General features: G+C 41.7%; 1 protein-coding gene across 1 annotated transcript in view; it reads left to right on the plus strand.

Annotated features, from left to right (window-relative positions):
* The window catches only part of ptprk (protein tyrosine phosphatase receptor type K), a 106,310-nt gene that overhangs the window by 25,838 nt on the left and 59,454 nt on the right, over window positions 1-21,018 (plus strand). Inside the window, exon 2 of the mRNA XM_071514817.1 lies at window positions 13,702-13,824. Within this exon, the coding sequence (XP_071370918.1) occupies window positions 13,702-13,824 (123 nt within the window). The remainder of the gene's footprint in view (window positions 1-13,701; window positions 13,825-21,018) is intronic.

The following is a 21,018-nucleotide window of genomic DNA, read 5'->3' on the forward strand; positions in this document are numbered from 1 at the left end:
GGAAAGTCATGGAAATGTCACAAAATGGCACCCTGGTTCCAGTCATCTGAACTTTTCAGTGGCCAACTATTTCATTGAGCAACATCCATTGCTGCTGTATGGTCAGCAGACTCTTTTAGCTCCAAAATGTTCCATTTAACGCAGCTTGGACACACAACTCCCATTCATTTCTTATGGATATTTTATTGTTTTTTCATTACGACTTCTTATTGTTGTTGTTGATGATGATTACGATTATGTTCACTTTACTTCTGATTCAGAGCTTGAAAATAGTGGATTGCACATAAAAAAATATTTTGGCAGCTATGCTTGTTTGAATGTTTCTCATCACAAAGACAAACTTCTGAAATCCAAGTTTTTCTTAAAGGAAGGTTGACAGGCTTTATTGACCAAGGGTTCAGTACCATTGACTTCAATAGACTACCGAGTACCGAGCATTCTGGGAAGGAGGGACTGCAGCTAAATTGTCTGGTGGTGTGTGTCTGTATGTGTGTGTACACTGGGATTCAAACCAGCAACACTCCAGTCATTTTTTCAAAGACATCACATTAAGCTACAAACCCGCCCATATTTGTCTTTTGACCTCAATAAGCTCCAAAAGAGAGTGAGAGAGTAACAAAGGGGAGGGCCACATCTAACGACGCTGTCTGGTGTCAAATTGTGTGTGTGTGTGTGTGTGTGTGTGTGTGTGTGTGTGTGTGTGTGTGTGTGTGTGTGTGTGTGTGTGTGTGTGTGTGTGTGTGTGTGTGTGTGTGTGTGTGTGAGCGTGTGTGTGTGTGTGCGTGTGTGTGTGTGTGTGTAAAAGCCTGAGGCAGTATTCTGTAACCTGAATGTGAGTCAGAAACCGGTTCCACTCATTTCCTGAGGTTTGTCATTTAACAATGGACACACTCACACACACACACACACACACACACACACACACACCTATTAAAAGACCACTCCCCTGCAGGTAAATGGCCTCTCCCTCCCCTGAGCCACTCCTTAGCTCAAAGACGCACACACACTCACTCACACATTTGCCAGAGTTCGTATTACTACACTGGTGACAACAATTGAATCAACGTAAATTCATTTAATTTGCTAAAACGGCTCATTGATCATGAGAACCATCCAAAATATCTTCAACAATATCTTCCATATAAGGATACAAGTACAATAACCAAGTAGATGAGCACACTCTTTCTCTGTCTCTCTCTCTCTGTCAACTATACACACACTCTCACACACACAGTCACACACACACTCACTCACACACCGTATTTCCCCTGTTGTAAAGTGTAATAACAGCTGTCCTCGGGCCAGTTACAGCTATCGTAAAGAGACGACAACTCCCAAAACTCATTTGCCACACGCACGGACACACACACACACACACACACACACACACACACATGGACACACACACACACACACACACACACCATGAACCTGGAGGGGGGGAGGAGTGGAGGTCTCTGTTGCACTTATTTTGCCCTCTCATTCTCTCTCTCTCGCTCTCTCTCTCTCTCTCTCGCTCTCTCTCTCTCTCTCTGTCTCTCTCTTTCTGATCTCTCCTTTTTTCTGCCCGTAAGTAACATTTGACCACATTTTACAGCTGAAGGTGACAACACACACACTCCTACACGCACACGCTCTGCAGTATGTGTTCTCGCCAATCTCCAGGCTAGTGTGTCTGTGTGTGTGTGTGTGTGTTTGTGAGGGAGGGAGGGAGGGAGGGAGGGAGAGAGACAGACAGACAGAGAGAGAGAGAGAAAGGATAAAGTAGAAGTGTGTTCACATTTCTGCAGTTTGTGTCTCTCGCTTTATGCTTTAATATCATCATATTATGCCTGTTAGCATTGCAAATGTACCAATTCTTAACAATGTATCACTTATTACCATCAACACTGCTAACTAAAATGTATAATAATGTTTAGATCCACAAACAATCTCAAAACTAGCTGATTTGGTAGTTGTCTGGCCTGCATCCTAGCATGTTATTCCCACTTGCATGTTAGTCTCTATGGTTTCCACTACTGTGTATTATGCACTGTGTTTTCTGTGTTGGCAGTGAAAACTGCATTTCCTCTAGGACAATAAATGCTAGCGTTAGGTATCTTTTGTTGTTCGACAGAACTGTGTCACAACCACAGATAAAAGAACTTCTTTGACACATTATTTTTTCTATTTGAGATATTTTTTCATATTATTTGATTTTGATTGGTTTTCAGAAGTCCAAGGAACATTTTCCATCCGTTATTTTTAGATGTTTGTTTTTCTTCTTTGAAGTAAAGTTAGAAGATGTTTTATGTTTTTGTAGAAATTTTTTGTGTGTTTATTTGTTTGTCTCTCGTTGCCTCTTTTTCTCCGCCTGTCTCTGTCTGTCTCTCCAGTATTAGTGCTGTTTCAGGTTGTTCTTTGTGTGTCGGAGTGGAGAGCTGCTTTTTGTCCGTCAGACTGAACAACAGAAGTGCTACTGCTGCACAAACACAGGATAGATAGACTAAATCCAACCCGCCAGCGGTCAGTCAGTAAATCAGTCAGCCAGCCTGTAAACCAGCTTGCTGGACAATTGGAGAAGTCAGCCAGGCAGTTCAGTGTGTCACCAGCCTCTGTGCTGACTTGCTAAGCTAGCTGCTACAGATTTAACCTGCTTATGGCTCTCAGATGGGATTTTTCTGCTGAACTCACATTCAATTCTCCTCCTTTCCTCCTTTTCTCTTTCCTCCCCTCCTTTTTCGGTCCTTCTCCCTCCTTTTCCTCTCTTCCCTCTCGTTTTGTTTTTCCTGAAATCTCTTCTTCTCTCTCCTCCATCTGGCCTTACTTACCTTGTGTGTCTGTGTGTGTGTGTGTGCGTGCATGTGTGCGTGTGCGTGTGTGTGCATGTGTGTGGGGGTTGGTGTTTAATGTGTGTGTTTGTTCTGCTCTTATCTCGTCCACACCAGACCTGCTTTTCAGTCCAAAACCTCAGCTGTGCCCCGATTGGCTCAGAAACAAACAGCCTTCTGTCTGCTCTCTGATTGGCCCATTCAAATCTTCTACAATGGATAAAACGGATAAATTTGATTGTAGTCTCCTGGTAATTTATCAGTTAGCTATCAGAGGACATTATGAATGGTGTAGTGTTACAGTGTAAAGAAGTCAGATAGACGTTGGTTAGCTAGCTGGCTAGGTGTGAGTACATCTAGGTGCCTGGCTAGATGCCCCGCCCAAATGCAGCCCACCAATCACTAGCAATCATTCTGACCCCATTCTATCCAATATTGATCCCTTAACAGTCCAGGCTCTCCTTGTATAACTCAATGGGGCTTCTCTATCTAGCCTTATGCGCATTGTGTTTGTCTGGAGAAGTGCCATTGAGCTGCAAATGGCAGCTCAACCCGGTAGTGTTGCTGCCTTGCTCTACCTGCTGAGCCACCAGTTCACTTACATAATGTTAAATAGCGTGGCTGAGAGATCTGTGATGAACTATTAATTGCTTCCTTGATTTTTTTCCACTTTGAGTCATGATATGGTTAAAGTTTATTCAGGTTGAGTGGCTCTGGTGAGTCAGCCAGTCAGCGTTTTTGAGGTCAAGTGTGTGGTGAAGGGTGGAGAGGAGCAGCCAGTTGAGGCTTGTTGTTTTGGGACTTTACATAAAAGAAAATACCAGCTGTGCTCTCGTTTCTGAGTTGAGCTGAGTGCCGTCTAGGGGCTTAATAATTACTCCCCCTTGACTCATTCATAATGACACACTGACATGGGATCTGTGTGAATGATTTCTAGTTTTGTTGTTTGGCACCATTGTCCATTGTAGGGCACCCTTGTCCGAAGAGTCATCTCAACAGTTGCATTGACTACAGTACAACTTATTGTTGGCCATTTAATTCTATTATACACTTTGCCAATTTCTTCACAATTTCTAATACAAGGGAAGTAGAAAAGTTGTCCTGTCATGTTGCGCAAGAAGCCGGTACAATAGCGTTCAGAAACCGCTGTATTTAATAGAGAATAGTAAAATAGGCACCTATGGTGTCAAACCTTACTGTATATTATACTGACAGAGAGAAAGGGGGTGGATTAGGGAGACAGTAAACAGAGAAGTGGGTGGGGGGAGAGGTAACTGGGTGAACAAAGGCAAAAAAAGGAGGGGATGGTTCAGCTTTCCTGAGAACGAGTGAAACCCGACTCCCTCTGGGGTTTAGAGTGAACTCATTCACAGACAGAGACATGGAGGAGGGAGGGACCTAAGAGAGAGGTGAAGAGGACTTCCCAATTTTCAACGAAGGACTAGCCCTCCTCTCCTTCTCCTCCCTCCCTCCCTCCCTCCCTCTCTCCATCTCCACCTCCACCTCCTCTCCTCTCTTCTCCTGCCTTATCTGCCAGCCAGTCAGTCAGTGTGTGAAGTCGCTTTAAATGTCAGCATTTGAATAGTAATAGAGATTAACGATGGAGAGATAGAGAGAGACCATAAGAGGGAGAGAGAGAGTGGGGGGGAGAGGTGAATGCTATAAAGATAGTGTCTATGGAACGTTTTGACCCCTGCTAACAGCTGTGTGGATACACACAGACACAAACACACACGCACACACACTATACAGAGGATCATAATGGTGAGGAAAAGAGAAAAAGAAAGAAAGAGGGAGAGAGATGAGATGTTCCCATAGAGGTGTGATGTAGTTAGGGTTTAGGGGTCATGTTGACTATCAGTAGGTTAGGTTAGGTTGTCTGTGTCTACCATGAGGAATTTAGCCACACACACATACACAGACTCCAGTTTGAGATTGGAGTAAACGTTAACGTCTTTCTGTCAATATGAGGAATGCAGCAGCTTCACTACAGGCTATAATGCAACCTTTTCCCGACAGTATAGAATGGTATAATGTCGTTGGAAAGAGTGAGGAAGAATCTGTATTTTCAGCATCGGATTGAACTGATTTCCATATAGAGCCACAAATCTCTCAAAGTTTCTTGAAAAAGCCCCTCTATAGCACCAAAACAGGTACCTAGCTGCTCAGTGCTTCATCCCATTGTAATGTGTGAGTGTGATACTGTGATGACAGGGCATTAGTAAGTCGTTCACGCCTCATTGTCCCCCGATGGTGCTTTTTGTTTGCGGTTGTCCAAGCAGAGACTTGTTTTCGGCTACTAAACGCAACGTTCTCTCCATTACAACCTAGCAATGTCAGCCTCATTTAACAGGGAATCTCTATTGTAATGTCAGTAACATTTATAAAGAATAACATTTACAATAAATCTCTGCTCAAAATGACAGTCACATTTATATAGAATGGAAAATAACATTTACAAACAATCAGCACTCAAAATAATAGTGACATTTAAACAAATCACGACCCAGGTCTAATGTGGTCTATTGGTTAAGTAAAATTTTATTATAAACACAAATTTGTTCCATCCGGACACATTGGTCAATGAAATGCCAAGATACTGATGACATCAAATCAGTCCAGCGGTGATGGGGGGCCTTTAGCTGAGCCTGGAAGACCAAATCATCAGTTTGGGAAAATAATGTAGTGCTTGGAAAGTGCTTGAGTTTGAATTTGAATTGAAAAGCCGCATTAACCCCGAGAGGGGAGAGGGGAGAAGATAGTCAGGGATGGAAGGACAGAAAGGCTCCTCACAGAGAGAAAACACACATTTCTGTTTTACTGTTACTGTCAATGGAAACTCCTGAATCAGCTGAACACACACACACACACACACACATACACACACGACACACACGTACACACACGTCTCAGATTCAATTACAGCATTGTGAGATGAAGGAGAAATTCTTCAGCCTTCAGCACTTCCAATTAAACTGCCGCTCTGTGTGTGTGTGTGTGTGTGTGTATGTGTGTCAGTTTGTATGTGACAGTGTGCGCATGTGTCTGTGTGTGTATGTATGTGTGTGTGTGTGGCAATGTGAGTTTTGTGTGTGTGTGTGTGTGTATGTTTAACAGGCGAGGTGTGTGTATATGGGTCTTGGCTTTGATGGCGTCGCGCTGCGCTGCAAGGGCCACTGAAGCGTGACGAGAGAGAGAGTGTGTGTGTGTGTGTGGCAGCCTCTCTGATGTCACCTTGTATCATTTCAGGCTAATTTCACCTATTCTCAGGGAGAGAGGGAACAAGAGACAGAGAGAACAAAAAAGTAGAGGCGGCATAGAGAAAGTAAATGATAAGCTACAACTTTATTAGTGTCCTTGAGGTGGTCAACATCAGAGCTATTCAATGATGCACACAACACACACATCAAGAACAGCAAACACAACAACCAGGAGTACAGAGTGTCGCGCAGTACAGTAGATAGCTGGGAATAGAATAAGAAATGCAAATGAGCATTATAAAATAATAGTACTGTACTCTATTATAATATTATAATACACTATTATAATAGTCTCCTCTCCTCTCCTCTCCTCTCGGATTTTCAGCCTTTTTCATGCACTTGAACCAAAAACTAAGAACGGCGTAGTGATTGACTCCTACGAAATGTCCCACAAAGCCACATATGATTATAAATCCGGGTCAGCTAACACAATGAGTAACTGGACTTGGCCCAAATTGCAATGATTTGGAGGGAAAAGTGATTATGAGCTGTTGGAATTGGATTTTAATGAAGTAAATGTAATCATTGTCCTTGAAAATGATTTTCTTTAAATTGGAGCAAAATCTCTCACTGTGCACCTGATCTCAACTTCTCTTCTCTTCTCTTCTCTTCTCTTCTCTTCTCTTCTCTTCTCTTCTCTTCTCTTCTCTTCTCTTCTCTTCTCTTCTCTTCTCTTCTTTGAGGTTGTGATGCCACCAGACTAAATAGGTATTGATCCTCATTAAATGGATTATTAATGCAGGAAGAGAGAGAGAGGCATAGAAGCATAGAAAAAAAAGACAGCAACTGAGACAGAAAAAATGTCCTGTGTTTCAAAGGATTGGTGTGTGTGCGTGTGTACAGTATCATATAGTTAATCTCCAGGCTTAGTGTGATCTCCTAAAAATTAATTTCCCCATTCCTTTTTCTCTCTCTCTCTTCTTTTTTTCTTCTTCCTCTTTCTCCCTTTCTGTTTCTTTCTACCTCTTCCTTCTGTTTCCCTCTCTTTCTCTGTTCCTCTCTGATCTGCTCTCTGGTGATAATTAATATCTCTGCCAGCGGACTAAGTGAAACAGAGCTCTGCTGATAAGTACTAGACAGACACGGCAGTGCGAAAGAGAGAGAGAGAGAGAGAGCAAGAATATGCATGTTAGAGAAAGAGTGTGTGTGTGTGGGGGAGAGTGTGATAGTGTGTGTGAGAGATAGAGTGCATGCATCTCGCTATTATGTGTGTGTCTAACTAGCAGATAACTGGATTACTACAGTGATATTAAAGGGTTTGTGAGTATGGATGACTGTGTGTGTAAGGCTCACCTAGAACTGGAGTACAATGATATTACAATGGTGTATGTTTCTCTGTCTGTGTGTCTATGTTATGAGCTGAATATAGTGCTATCTAGCCTACAGCTTGTTTTGATATTTGAGTATCATACAGTGTTTTGCCTGTTTGCAAATACTATACTTGTGTATAATTTGTAATACATGAATGTACATGGCTACTAGCTCTTCTTGTATCACAGTGACTCTTTTTGTCTAACACTGGCCTAGATCCAGCCCCATCAACCGCTTATTTTCATTTACGCTCGTATTCGCTGTCAATCCACGTTACCATTTTGAATTTCACTATTCATGGGACTGTCACGGCTGTCTCTTTTAGCCGCTTTCCTGAATTCATCCTCTCATGAATCAATGGTATTTCAGTCCTCAACTTAGATCATTCCTGACCAATCACAGTAGCAGAGAGTGTTGGTTTACTCACGTCGGTACATGTAAACACAGGCTGAGGGCATGCAGCCCACAAATTGGCAAGTCCAGTCAGAGTATTCACTGCCTCTACACTCCAACTAGCTCCTCAGAGTAAACCACTGCCAGTAGCATGCACTGTATTCAGATGGTCATGTGGTTTACAAACAAGTGCAAACCAAAATGGACCTAGATCCACCTAAGTATACTGCAGTAGGTGGTAATACTGATATGGTCTTTCTCAACCTGCATTCCTGTGCATTCAATGTCCTCCATGGCACATATAATATGTAACAGCCAAAGTATGTTTTTGAAAGAAAAGAAAAGTTTACTGATGGATTGGATCGTGACTTGGCAAGAACAAATGGGAAGCCCCAAGATTCACTGTGAGAATGACGCATCATGTCTGAACAGTGCTTTTGTCTATAGAGCCTGTTGAAACAGCTGGGATAATGAACACCTGTGTGTCTTAATTGATCGCACGACATCAAGTCAGACTGTAAAGCTGATTCCATTTTTTGAATCGCAGTTTTGGTCGGCTCACCTCCTGAAGGTGGAGGTCAATGCAAATCACCACAGAATGATTTTGAGTGACAGTGGCAGATGCTGTGTCTGATGCCATTCCACAATCTTTTAGAAAAGAGGCTGTCCTCTGTCGCTGTTCAGTGTGTGTGTGTGTGCGTGTGTGTGTCGTTCCTCTCTCTGCCCTTGAGCCTTTATCAAGTCCTTCTAATTATTTTATTATGCAAATGAGCCACCATTATTTCATTAGTGAGGCAGCCAATCACAGAGGCTGATTAGGGAGTGATTAGCATGCAGTCGGGCTCTCTCTTTCTCTCTCTGTGTCCTTGTGAATAGCGAGGAGGGGGGCATTAATGACCCATCTGGACACACACACACATGCATACACACACTTAGAAAACTGTTACAGGGATTTGTTATACCATATAACATAGACAGCACAGACAGGCAGACAGAAACACATACACACACACACACACACACATGTTGTTATGTTTGAATCCAACTTAACACAACTGTATCTAACAGGTTTGGGAAGGGTCTGAATGAATTTCAGCTGAAATTCAGTTGTTTATTTGGGCTAACTGATAAGTAAAGCAATCATAAAAATAAAGACGTCTTATATCTAACCTATTAACGGATAGACAGATAGATAGATAGACACATATCGTTATAGTTAAGTTGTTGTTAGTTACACTATTAAATCCATATCTCAACAGTCAGGCAGTATATGGCTTGTCACTGAGTCATTTTGAGTTTGTTCCAGCAGAGGTAAAATAATAGTTCAAGGTCTGCTCTTCTCATTATTGGCAACAAGCATTGACTGTCAGATGTGTGTGTGTGTGTGTGTGTGTGCGTGTGTGTGTGTTGGTTAAGTTGGCAGTACATTGAGTAAAGGGAGAAGTGTTAACTGAGAACGTGGGCGAGCTAGCGAGAGGTTTGTGTGTATGTGTCTGTGTGTCTGTGTTTGTGTGTGTGGGCAGACAGTTTCACACATATTTAGTTTCTGCAGACCCCCTTTTCAACAGAACACACACACACACACACACACATACTGCTGTTTTCTTTAGTATGTTAGCAGCTAAAACCAGTGAGAATTTCTTTATCAGAATTGTGCAGAAGAGAAGAGAGGAATGCTGTAAGATTTTTAAACCAAAGTCAGTCAAGAGGAATTTAAAAAAGGACATTTTTTTTTCCACTGCTAAGCCAAGGCAAAATACCTCTTCTACCACGGCACTATATCAGAGCTGAGTAGAACAGAACAGAAGCGAGAAGAGGGATGTTGTAAGATAGAGCTGTGTGGGGCATTCGGGGGGGAACAGCTAGCTAAGGCCTATAACATGTATTTTAAACACCGTGGGTTTGAATTAAACTTTTACTCTGCACCGTATACTTCGCAATGAAGCAGAAATTCCGCAAAAAATAGTTTTAAAACAAGATAGAGCTACATTCCTTCTAAACTTGCCAAGAACAATTGCATTTCTTCACAGTAAGGAGGAGGAGGGATGTCTCTTAACTTAAGGCTATACAAGGCCAAACAAGATTTTCACTGGTAACCCAAGGCTAAATGTTTCTTTAGTGTTAGAAATGAGGCACAATGTTTCACCACTTTAAGAAAACACACTAAACAAGGCATTTGCTTCACACTGAGCTCAAGGAAAAATGTTATCTTCTCTGTAATGTTGAGGTGATGTTTCCCCTAACATTAACTCAGGGTTACCTTTAATTTTAAAAGCGATTATGCCCCATAATAAAGGGGCTGTTCCCCATGATGCTAGGGCATCATCAAATGTATCTTAGATTTTTGTCTCTGATTAGGCCTAAGTGACCGTTATGTAACGAAGATCGGTAGCAGTTTCACTTCTGTGTTAGGGTTGCACGCTATACCGGTACCAACGGTGTACCGCGTTGCAATAATCGCATACAGGCAAAAGGAGGCAACACATCTGCTGAAGCATCTCCTATGTCTTCACCCAGACCTTGCACTGGATGCAAGGTCTGGGTGATTGCAAAGAGCTAATGAGGGCATTGCAAAGAGCTAATGAGGTTAGCTAGCAGTTTTCTTGCCATTAAAAATGAATGAATAAACTTCTTACAGCGTGTGCTGTTGCTAGCTAACGTTAGCAAGCTAACGGAGTGCCTGTCATCAGCTATAAGGAAATGCTTGCTAGCGTTAATGTTGTATGTCGGGTTACCGTAACGTTAGTCGCTGACCCTCACTGAGGTGCTGTCGGCTCCTCGTTGTCGTTAGGTTGCATCGAGTTACATTATGATGTGTTCAAGCTCTATTCAGTAAAAATGAGTATTGGGCGAAGGTAAATTATAATGTTATCATGATGTGTTCAAATGTAATCTTGTAAAATTTAGTTTTTGGCGAGAAACTTTAATAAATACAGTTGCTTGAAGGAGAAATTTGTTGATGTTTTCACAGCAATATAAAATAATCGATATTAGAGAGGGAATTATGACCTGTTTAACTTCCTAACACTAGTTCTAAACAGCTTATAATACATAATTAGAACTACTAATGCCAAGATTTTTTTTTAATCAAAGCAAATATTTAAATAAAAATACAATCATTTATTTCCTAATCATTTGAAATGTGTGTTTTTATGCAAATAACCACTATAGATGACAATAACAAAGTAAAAGGATAAGCTCCTGTAAGCTCCCACTAAGTCCCTAATACCTGTGATTGTACAAAAAATAGATTTTCGGTATCGCGATACTACCCGGTATCGTGATACTTTGGCTGGTATAGTATCGCAGGGTAAAATATTGATATTGTGACAACCCTATTCTGTGTCAATATTTAGTGCACTGTGGTGCTTTTGAGATGATGCTTAACTGTTCACTAAACATACACAGTGTGCTTAACTGTTAACGTGCATCGTAGAAATCAAAATAAATACTTGACACACAAGTGTGTAACTGCTAGTGTTCTCATCACACAAATGTAAGTTCATCAAAGAGCAGATTTATCAAAAAGTCGTATTACGTCCCTGTTAAAATAAGGTTGAATATTCAGCCTGAAGCGTTGATTAGCCTTTTGGAAGTCATTTGGGGGAAAAAATACTTTGTTTGTCTGTTTTTTTTTTTTTTTTGTCGCTGTGCAAAGCCATGTAGTATTCAACTGTAGCTTGTTTCCTACTGGTTTATGTAGGGACTGCTCTGTGGATACAATCCTATACCAGTATCGCTCACACACACGCGCGCACACACACACACACACACACACACACACACACACACACACACACACACACACACACACACACACACACACACACACACACACACACACACACACACACAGATACACACTGTGCTGTTTTAACCCATGCAGAGAAGGCTGCCTGACAACAAGATGTAAACTGATACACACACTGTGGGAGACAGGAAGTTGTGGAGTCTCACCCACACACATACACACACAAGCAGGAGTATAATTTATTAAAATAGCTAAAGACATCAGTAGAATTAAATTCTGTACATCCCAGTGGAGTATATAATAGAATAGAACACCTCAGAGCAGAATAGTGTGTATCCTCGTGCTTTGCTGGCTGCCCTCCACATGTCCCAGCATTTTTTGCGCTATGACTGGAGGTAGCTTGCTGTGACAAAGACTTAATTGAATTGAATGGAATTGAATTGAATAGCATGAGGAGAGGTGGATGAAAGGGTGAAGCCAGGAGGAATGTGATCCACTGCATCTCTGAGGCCGTGAGTCACAGCCAGCCATACAGCCAGCAGCCGCAGACAGTCGCTTAGTTTGATGTTAACTTGTCTCTCCTCCGGCTGCGGCTGTCACCTCTTGGTATCCTTCTCTAGCTGGAGCTCAGATCAGTGGGGTATCTGAGGGCCTGTCGCTCTGCTCTCCATCACAGCCACCGCAGCTCGCTCTAGGACACAGGTAGCAAAGCTGCGACGCTAACTGAATGCTAGGAGACTTATATATTGCTGGCAGTGCTGGTTGCTAACAGTGCTGTTTGGTGGCTTGCTTTCATATGCCTGGCTATGAATGCAGACATGCCATCTGTGTAGCTTGGCATTCATGCTTATCACGCTTTCATGACCACCGCGCACCTGAAAACTCCAGTATTTTGGAGGTGCCGTAGGAAAATTCCCACAACAAGATAAAAAAAAACTCCCACCGGCCAGCGGTTTATGTTCAGGTTATATGCAACTTTCAAATGCGACCAACGTGCCCAGTTGTTCTGACTGTAGTTACATCCTTTTTGACCGTGTGCACTCTTGTTCGTTTCCACATGACACAAGAACCAGGCTTTAGGCTGTGGCCAGCACAGAGGAGAGCAGAGGACACAGGCCATGAGAAGGACAGCTGGGTGACCAATAACCACCGGAGACTTATGAATCAGATGGCATTGTGGCTTTTGCTAGTTATATCTCTCCTAGCCATATTGTTAACACAAGCCAAGCATCACTGCTTGGATGAATCAGATAGCTAGCAGTAGTCAGCATACTATTCCTGTCAGCAATATTGCCAGTACGAGCCCCATATCATGGCAAGTTGATTGGTTCAGCTAGCTGTTAGGGACAAGTGGCGTCTCTCTGTATTAGGGCGACTTCCTGTTCAGGCGGGGCCAAAGGCAGCCAGCTCACACATGGTTGGCCCAAGGCTGTGGTGATGGACTCAGATGATTGGCTGAGGGGCCTGATGATTGAGTCAGAGGTGATCCTGACTGTCCTAAAGTGATGTCTGTCGGAGCTTAGACTCCTGGTGGTTTGTTAATGAGCTGAGACACACACACGCACACAGGCACACAGACACACACACACACACACACACACATACACACACAGAGTTCAAGAAAGCATCAAGAAAAGTTTCATTTGATCAGACCAGAGAGGAAGTCAATCAGGCAGTAAGGTGCAAAAATCTGTCATTAGAGCAAAATATGAATATATAAGTTCTGTTACAAACATCAGGCTACATCATTACATATGCACATTAATCATTCTAATTGCAAGTGGGGCTAAATGAATGTGTAGCTCCTTTACTGTCGTGTTGAGATGCGTTGAAGTTCTACCCAGAGGGCATTACAGGATGGCACTGTCCTTTTGCTCAAGGGTTGTATTGTATATAGTAATGGTTATAGGGGTTAGGGATTTTGTTTTGCCTGCTAGCCAAATTATTTGACCTCTGCAAAGGAATTAGGTCATGTAACTTTATTGTGCCATCCTAATTAGTTAGAAAACTGTAGGCTTATTTGATAGATTGCATTTTAGCTTCTCAAATAAATTAATCAATTCAATCTGTCACTTTAGTCAGTTGTGTACACCCAAATGCTTACTAATGCCATCGCTTTAAAATATTCTTTATGATCTTATGAGGTAAACTAAATCTTGTATTATTTTGTCTGCAGGAAGTTGTACGTTTGATGAGGGCTTCGCTCAGTGTGATTACCAACAGGACCCCTATGATGACTTTGACTGGACACACATCAGCACCCAGGAAGTACCCTATGTCTCCCCAGACCTGCCACAAGGTGAGGCTTGACTTGATTTCTGCTATCTTTGTCATCCATCCATCCATCCATCCATCCATCCATCCACAATGATTTTTTCTTGTCTCTCTTCCTTATTTATTTATTCATTTAGTCTGTTTTCATCCATCAATCCGTCTGTCCATCCACCTATCACCTCTCCTCCTCCTAGAGCCCCACACCACCTCTTTTCTTTTTTCTTCTCCTCCCTCCCATCTCCTCTTTTCCTAGACATGCTCTAGATCCTCTCCTCTCCTCTCCTCTCCTCTCCTCTCTCTTCTCCCTCTCTTCTCCCTCTCTTCTCCCTCTCTTCTCCACTTCTCTCTTCTCCTCTCCTCTTTAATCAGTTGTTTTTTCTTCAGGATGATGATGAAGGGGAAATTAAATCTTTCTGCCTCAGGGCTGAGGGTCTAATTAACGGGATATGAGGTCGTTAATCAACGGCAGGGAACAGGGAAGGTTGCCTACTTTACAATGTTAAAAGCAAAACGTTAGAACAATAACCAGCTATGCAATGTTAAAACAGTAACTAGCTTTACGATGTTAAAACCACAAAGTAAGAATGTTGACTAGTGTGAACATTAAAATTAATCAGCTTGAATAAACCAGCACTGGAATATTAAAATGTTACATCTACAAATAGGTTGAATTTACTTTCAATTCACTTTCACTTTCACTTTCACTTTCTCTTCTCTTCTCTTCTCTTCTCTTCTCTTCTCTTCTCTTCTCTTCTCTTCTCTTCTCTTCTCTTCTCTTCTCTTCTCTCTTCTCTTTTCTTCTCTTCTCTTCTCTTCTCTTCTCTTCTCTTCTCTTCTCTTCTCTTCCCTTCTCTCCTCTCCTCTCTTGTCCTCTCCTCGCCTCGCCTCACCTCTCCTGGCCTCTCCTCTCCTGGCCTCTCCTCTCATCCGTTGTGGAAGATTATCACTTTGTTACCATGACAATATAACGTCGTTATTTATCTCCCATGCTTATCATCATGACAACCCAGCCTGGCTGACATTTAGAGAAAGGTTCAGTTCAACACCAGCTCTTAAAGACTTAAACACACATACACACACACACGCAGAAGCTCCCAGTGTGTATGTGTTGTCTTCCTCATAGTGCTGTCTGGTGAATGTGGTCTGGGTATACAGTTATAATTAGGGTGTGGTATTGCAGGTTAAAGTGCATTGCCTAAGGGCACAGAGGCAAAATGTGGGATTTAGGGTTATTAATGCCAGTAGAGGAGGCATGGGCATGGGGAGGGGGCAGTGTTGGCAGCTAGAAAGGATTAAATACCTTGTCTAAGAGCACAGAGGCAGCGTCTGGTATTAGCACAGCACTTGGCAAGAGCAGTGCAGGGGGAAGGGTTTGGAGGTGTTGGTTGCTACAGGGGGCTCAGTGCCTTGCCTAAAGGCACGGGGGCTACCACTGTCTGGTATTTGGTGTGTTAATAATGTCAGTAGGGTGTGTGTATGTGTGTGTGTTTTGGGGGGTGGTGGATGGGGAGAGAGGTTGCTAGAGGGGATTAAATATACAGGGGCAGCGTGTGACCAGGCAAGTATAGGGGGTTTGTTATTGGGAAGGGGTGGTGGGAGTGGTAGGTGGGAGGTCGAGGGGTTCTTAGCTGGTAGCTTAAGTGCCTTGCCCAGGGACACATGGGTAATGTCTGTTATTTGTGTTGTTAATGTCTGATGTCATTCTATGTACTCTGGTGTCTGGCAGTCGGCCTGGGGGTGTGCGGCACTAAACCTTGTGGCTTTTGACCCCTGAAAACAAAGGATGCCTACTCTCATTATTGGGGGGGAGTTGTTCAATAGTTGGCATCTGAAAGGCCTTTGGGAATGAGTTTTTTAGATTAATAGTTCAGGGGGTTATATATTGACAAAGGGTTTGCCACAGAAGAAAAGAGTCATCTAGGGGGTTGGAGGTTACATTTCTGGTCAATGTGGATGGGCAGTTCAGCCAACAACTATAGTTTTGTTCCCTATAACCCACATTGGTTTTGTCCCAGTTGCTAATCCCCATTCCTGCTTAAGGCAATATTGAGTGTGCAGGGATGGGCTGGCAGTGTTTATAATAGAGATAAAACTCTTCTATGTAATCTCTCTGGGGGTTGATGTTGGCACTAGCCACCATGCCAGGGGCTGAATGTTACATTGGCACCACTCATTGTGCCATTTGTAACATTCATGGGCTGGGGCTCTGTGGCTCAGCAGACTAAAGCAGATACTCTTGACTCATGATGTTGTGAGCCAGTGCCACTCTAAACCTATTTGGCATGCCATTCCCTGCATCTGTCTATCTTTCCTCTCTTTTTCCACTGTGTACTGTCTAATAGAGCAACAGAAAAGTGTAGTAGAGAGTAGTGGTCCCTAGCAGACTGCTCTTTGGATGTTCACATAATGATAGAATGATTATGGGTAATGATTGCGTGTGTGTGTGTGTGTGTTTTCACTGTATTCGTACCAACTAAACCCCAACCTCTAGTGCTCATCTGAAGTGGGCTTTGGTGAGACGGTGGACATTAAGGTTGATGTGTCAAATGGCACAATGGTAAACTTAAGGGATGTTGATGTCTGTCTTTTGTGTGATACAGTGCTAACTATAACTCATGTCATGAATTCAATTTAACATAAGAATTTGTTTAGTATTGAAAATAATAGCTGGTTTCATTTTGTATTTTTGTATTGAAGACATTAGATTAATCTGAACCAAATTCACTTTTTTCAACAATTCATAAATGTACAGGAATAATGTCTTGGGCTGGACAAACAATACTTTCGATAATCGATTATTCTGACAATTAGCCTATTCCAGTCAATCAAATAAAAAACGTATCACTTATGGTACCAAAGCTCCGATTTTATAGCCTTTAGGAATCTTTGTATCATGGTTTATGGATTAAAATGTACTTTGCCAAGATAGGAGACATCCTTCCAAGTTGGCTGGTATGTTTTGTGATTGAGTCAACAATAAGCCAAGTTGATGGTATACAGTGTGCATATTGCTACTTTGCTACTACATTCCCACACTTTGCTCTACTTAAGTCTTTGTTTTGAAGGCTTTCTTGATGGCTTGTCATCTTCAGAACTGCTGTGTACATCAGCCATTTTCAAAATACAAATTTAAAGTGAGAGAGGAAGTACTTTTGAGTATGTGATGACGAATCAACAATGGAAAATACTAATCAATGTGTTTTTTTCGTTGTTGACATGGTCAGTAACGTTGAATAATAGTTGCAGTCCTTGTCGCATGAGTGCAGAGATATAATGGAAACTAACTAACTAATAGTAACACAGTACATGCTGACACAAGATAGTGAATACCGGACTTCACATACCATGCAAAGGGGAAGTGCAAAGACATATAACTGACAGGAAACTATCACTGCAATAACACGTCATATTAGCTGCATTAATTCAGCATTCAGGTTGTGATTAGTGTTTTGCCATAGAAAGTTAACTTGACTGTTGTTTCTGAGTTCCAGCCTTTGCATGTCCTTCTGCAGCCATTTTATGGCATCCTTTTTGCATCCCACCTCGTAAGCCTTCATTTTAATTCAGTTGGTAGCATAAAATGCTGGAAGTGAAACGATCCCATCAGCTGTTATTCGTACAGCAGGCTGTTATTGTTTTGCTGTAGAAGACTGTCCTCTGTCTACTGTGCTGCTGCTGTTGTTGTTATGTGACATATCTAGGTCTTAAGGCGGTTACAGGGGTATTTTTAGCCACATCATTACATTGTGGAGTCATTCTATTGGCGGCCATTTTAGACAGTGGCAGTTCTAAGACATCAACCATTTTAGAAACAAACAGGCAGACCTCAGTTGTCAGAGACTGGCAGACTTCAGATGTCAGATGTAGTGGTGTTACGAGGTCGGCTTTCTTAGCATGAACATGGTAATGTCAGGGATGTCTGGATATTTTATCAATCCCCGGCATTATTTCAGCCATGTTAAAGCGATACATGGGTAACAATCTGATATAGTGGAGGTGGTGGAAGTTGTTAAGAAACCTATTTACCTAATAATATGTACCTATATTTACCTACACATAATCAATTTTTGTTGTAATTTTGCAGCAGGCAGTGTTGTGATTTGCTGAAGTGCCAAAGGTTATATTCTGTCATGTTGTGTGTTGTGTGTTGTGACATATCTGGGTCTCTGACTGATAGGAGTATTTTTAGCTGGCACACAACATCTTGGCAGCCATCTTAAAGACACCTTCCTCATGTCAGCCATCTTAGTGACAGTGCCAAAAATGTCAATTAAAGAATAGAGTATCAGCCATCATGTGTTCATTAATATTTTGGTGTGCAACGCATTAACTGTATTCATGGATAATATAGTGGGTGAAATTAAATGAAAGAATCATCAAACGATACAGTCATTATTTTTGGTAAAATTACCAATCAACCTTGCTTCAAACTTGTTTTCTTCTGTCTTGTTTCTTCTTGTGGAAAAAAACCTGCCAACAGGGTGAGATAATTTAGCATGCTTCAAAGCTGTTGAACAAGGAATTTGTTTATGTAAGTTGAGCTGCATTTGAACAGGTGTAATTGTCTCTCCTCATTCACTGATTTTTACTTGTTTGCAGAACAGAAAGAGATTGCGTTACAACACTGATGGTGCGTAGAGAACAGTGCTGGTCTAGTCTGTTTCCAGTCTTGTTTGGCTGTAGTCCAGTTTGGTTCCAGTCCAGTTTGGTCCTGGTCAGTTTGGGAATCGTCGATGGACAGGCAGACATTCAGAACCAGGAAGTAGGATTAATCTAATACTACCATAGGGAGAAGGGGGGGCGCAGAGAGAGAGAAAAGGGGGAAAGAGAGATGGAGAGAGACAGGAGAAGAGAGATGAAGAGAGAAAAAGGCCAATTCAATAACTAGGTTACAGTATTTGGTTTTGAAAAGCTGATGTGTGTGTGTGTTGTGTGTTCCACTTGAAGCCTGCTATGTTCTGGTCTGTTCTGCAGAGAAAACGTCTTTTCTCACAGTAGATTAGCTAAACAATAACTGATAATCACCATTGTCCTACCGCCTATTGTATAGTCTCTATCATATCCTACTGCAATTATAGTATGCAAATAGAATTAACCAATAGTATAGGAGAGGGAGTGCTGTATTTTGGCTTGTAGGAATGGAGATACTATTATATTGCATTGTATTGTCCTATTCTATTCTATTCTATTCTATTCACATTTTAATATACAGATAGGATTAACTGAGAAGAAAAAAGAATGTGCTATATGTACTGTACTTTCCCTCTGACCAGATAATGTCATCCAGTTAAATTAAAACGGGATTCTAAAGCAGGATACAAAATGGCTGCCGCAAAATGGTTGCAGAAGGGAGCTGTGAAATACTGCTAGCATATTGCAGTAATAATATAAGCCTATAGGTACAAATAACTTAACATATGAGAATGAATGCTGGGCTTGGATTATTGCAATACAGAGACTATTTTATTCAATTTGATTTGATTCCATGACTGGAATTAAGCAATAGTATGGGACAGTTTTTCTTAGTTCATGAGATTCAAGGTTGCTGCTACATTCTGTGAGATTAGACGACAGACAGGAGAGGATCACATTTCATCATATTTCACTGCAACAACATCTGGTAGAGATCTGAGCTGATTACTAGAACATCTGGATGGGCTGAGTGACTGTCCTGTCATCAGCGGGTCAGCACACCCAGATTATCTATTACTCAATACTCACTTTCCCACTGGCAACTAGGGCTGAACGATTTTGAAAAAATGACTAATTGCGATTATGGCCAGGACATCTCTGCAGCACAACAATATTTAAATTAAAATGGTATTTTGACACACATTTTGCCTTCAACAAATACTAGTCCATACCCGGGGATGCGCGTGCCACAACTACATGCAGACTTCCGGGGATGTGCACGCCACAACTCAACGCAGACTTGCCAAAAATGCGCATAAACAGCGTAAATTTGGGAAAATGGAAAAATCATCTTCGTCAGTCCCTGCCTATGCCAATGCTCAATGCCCATGTGCAGTTTCAGATTGATTGGCCAACCCATTGAGGAGCAAAATGGATGCAGACAGACAGAAGGACAGAGTTTTCCTCATTTTATAGTAGGATTGCGCCTCCTGCGATTTGAAAATTGCAGTAGGTCATATTGCAATTTTGATAAAATTTCGATTAATTGTTCAGCCCTACTGTCAACTAGGTACAAGGTGCAGCACTCATATTGAAATACCCATAGTGAAGAGCCTGAGGTACTCTTCATCACAGTAAACACACTCTGAGGTCCTGGGGGACTTTGAATGAAACATTTTCTCTCAAGTCGTATCCACACGTAAGAATAAAAAACAAGAGAAATCAAGAATGTAATTATCAGCACAGTTGGAACTCATCTTTGACCAGTTAGATTATTGAGTTGGAATAAGAAACTATATAGAGAAGTAAATAAAATTGTATTTTGGAATGTTTAGGTCTTGAGATGGCTATGATTATTGTTATGATATGATATGATGATATATTGACTAATAATAAGTTTCAGTGGTCAGTATATCCTGTCTCAGTTACTCTTGGAGAGAATAATTTTCCAAGGAGATCTATATAATATTTCATATAAACACCGCCATCCCACAAGGACAATATTATTTATGGATATATAATGAATATTGTTTATTTTCCTACCAAATTTTTGTAATGGGACCCAAATTTCCTGTATTGGTTGCCATTAATGAGAGCTCAGTAGGCCACCCTGAAAATGAGATGATAGAAGACAGGAGCTCCTTGTTGACCTTTCTCTTTAGGCAGGTGTTTGTTTTTATGTTATATTCTGAGGAAATATTTGCTCTTTGCTATGCTCTTTTCCAGCAACGGCCTGCTTTACACTCACACATTTACACACATTCTCACCTGGAAGCTGCCCAGTACAAACACAGAAATGAGAGGAGATGGGGGAACGGACAGAAAAGAGTAGAGGAGAAAAGAGAAAAATTAGAATGAGGGATTTCAAAAGAACATAAAAGAAGTAGGGGAGAAGAGACGAGAAGCGAGGGAGAGGTTTAAAAAAGGAATAGAACAACCTGCCAACTTCGCTTCTCTTCTCTTCTCTTCTCTTCTCTTCTCTTCTCTTCTCTTCTCTTCTCTTCTCTTCTCCTCTTCTCTTCTCTTCTCGTCTCTTCTCTTCTCTTCTCTTCTCATCTCTTGTCTTCTCTTCACTTCTCTTCTTTTG

This window comes from Centroberyx affinis, unplaced genomic scaffold (genome assembly GCF_046629955.1).
Source record: "Centroberyx affinis isolate AG114_WGS23_722 - 3 ecotype Tasmania unplaced genomic scaffold, CSIRO-AGI_Caff_v1 ptg000290l_1, whole genome shotgun sequence".
Lineage (NCBI taxonomy): Eukaryota > Metazoa > Chordata > Actinopteri > Beryciformes > Berycidae > Centroberyx > Centroberyx affinis.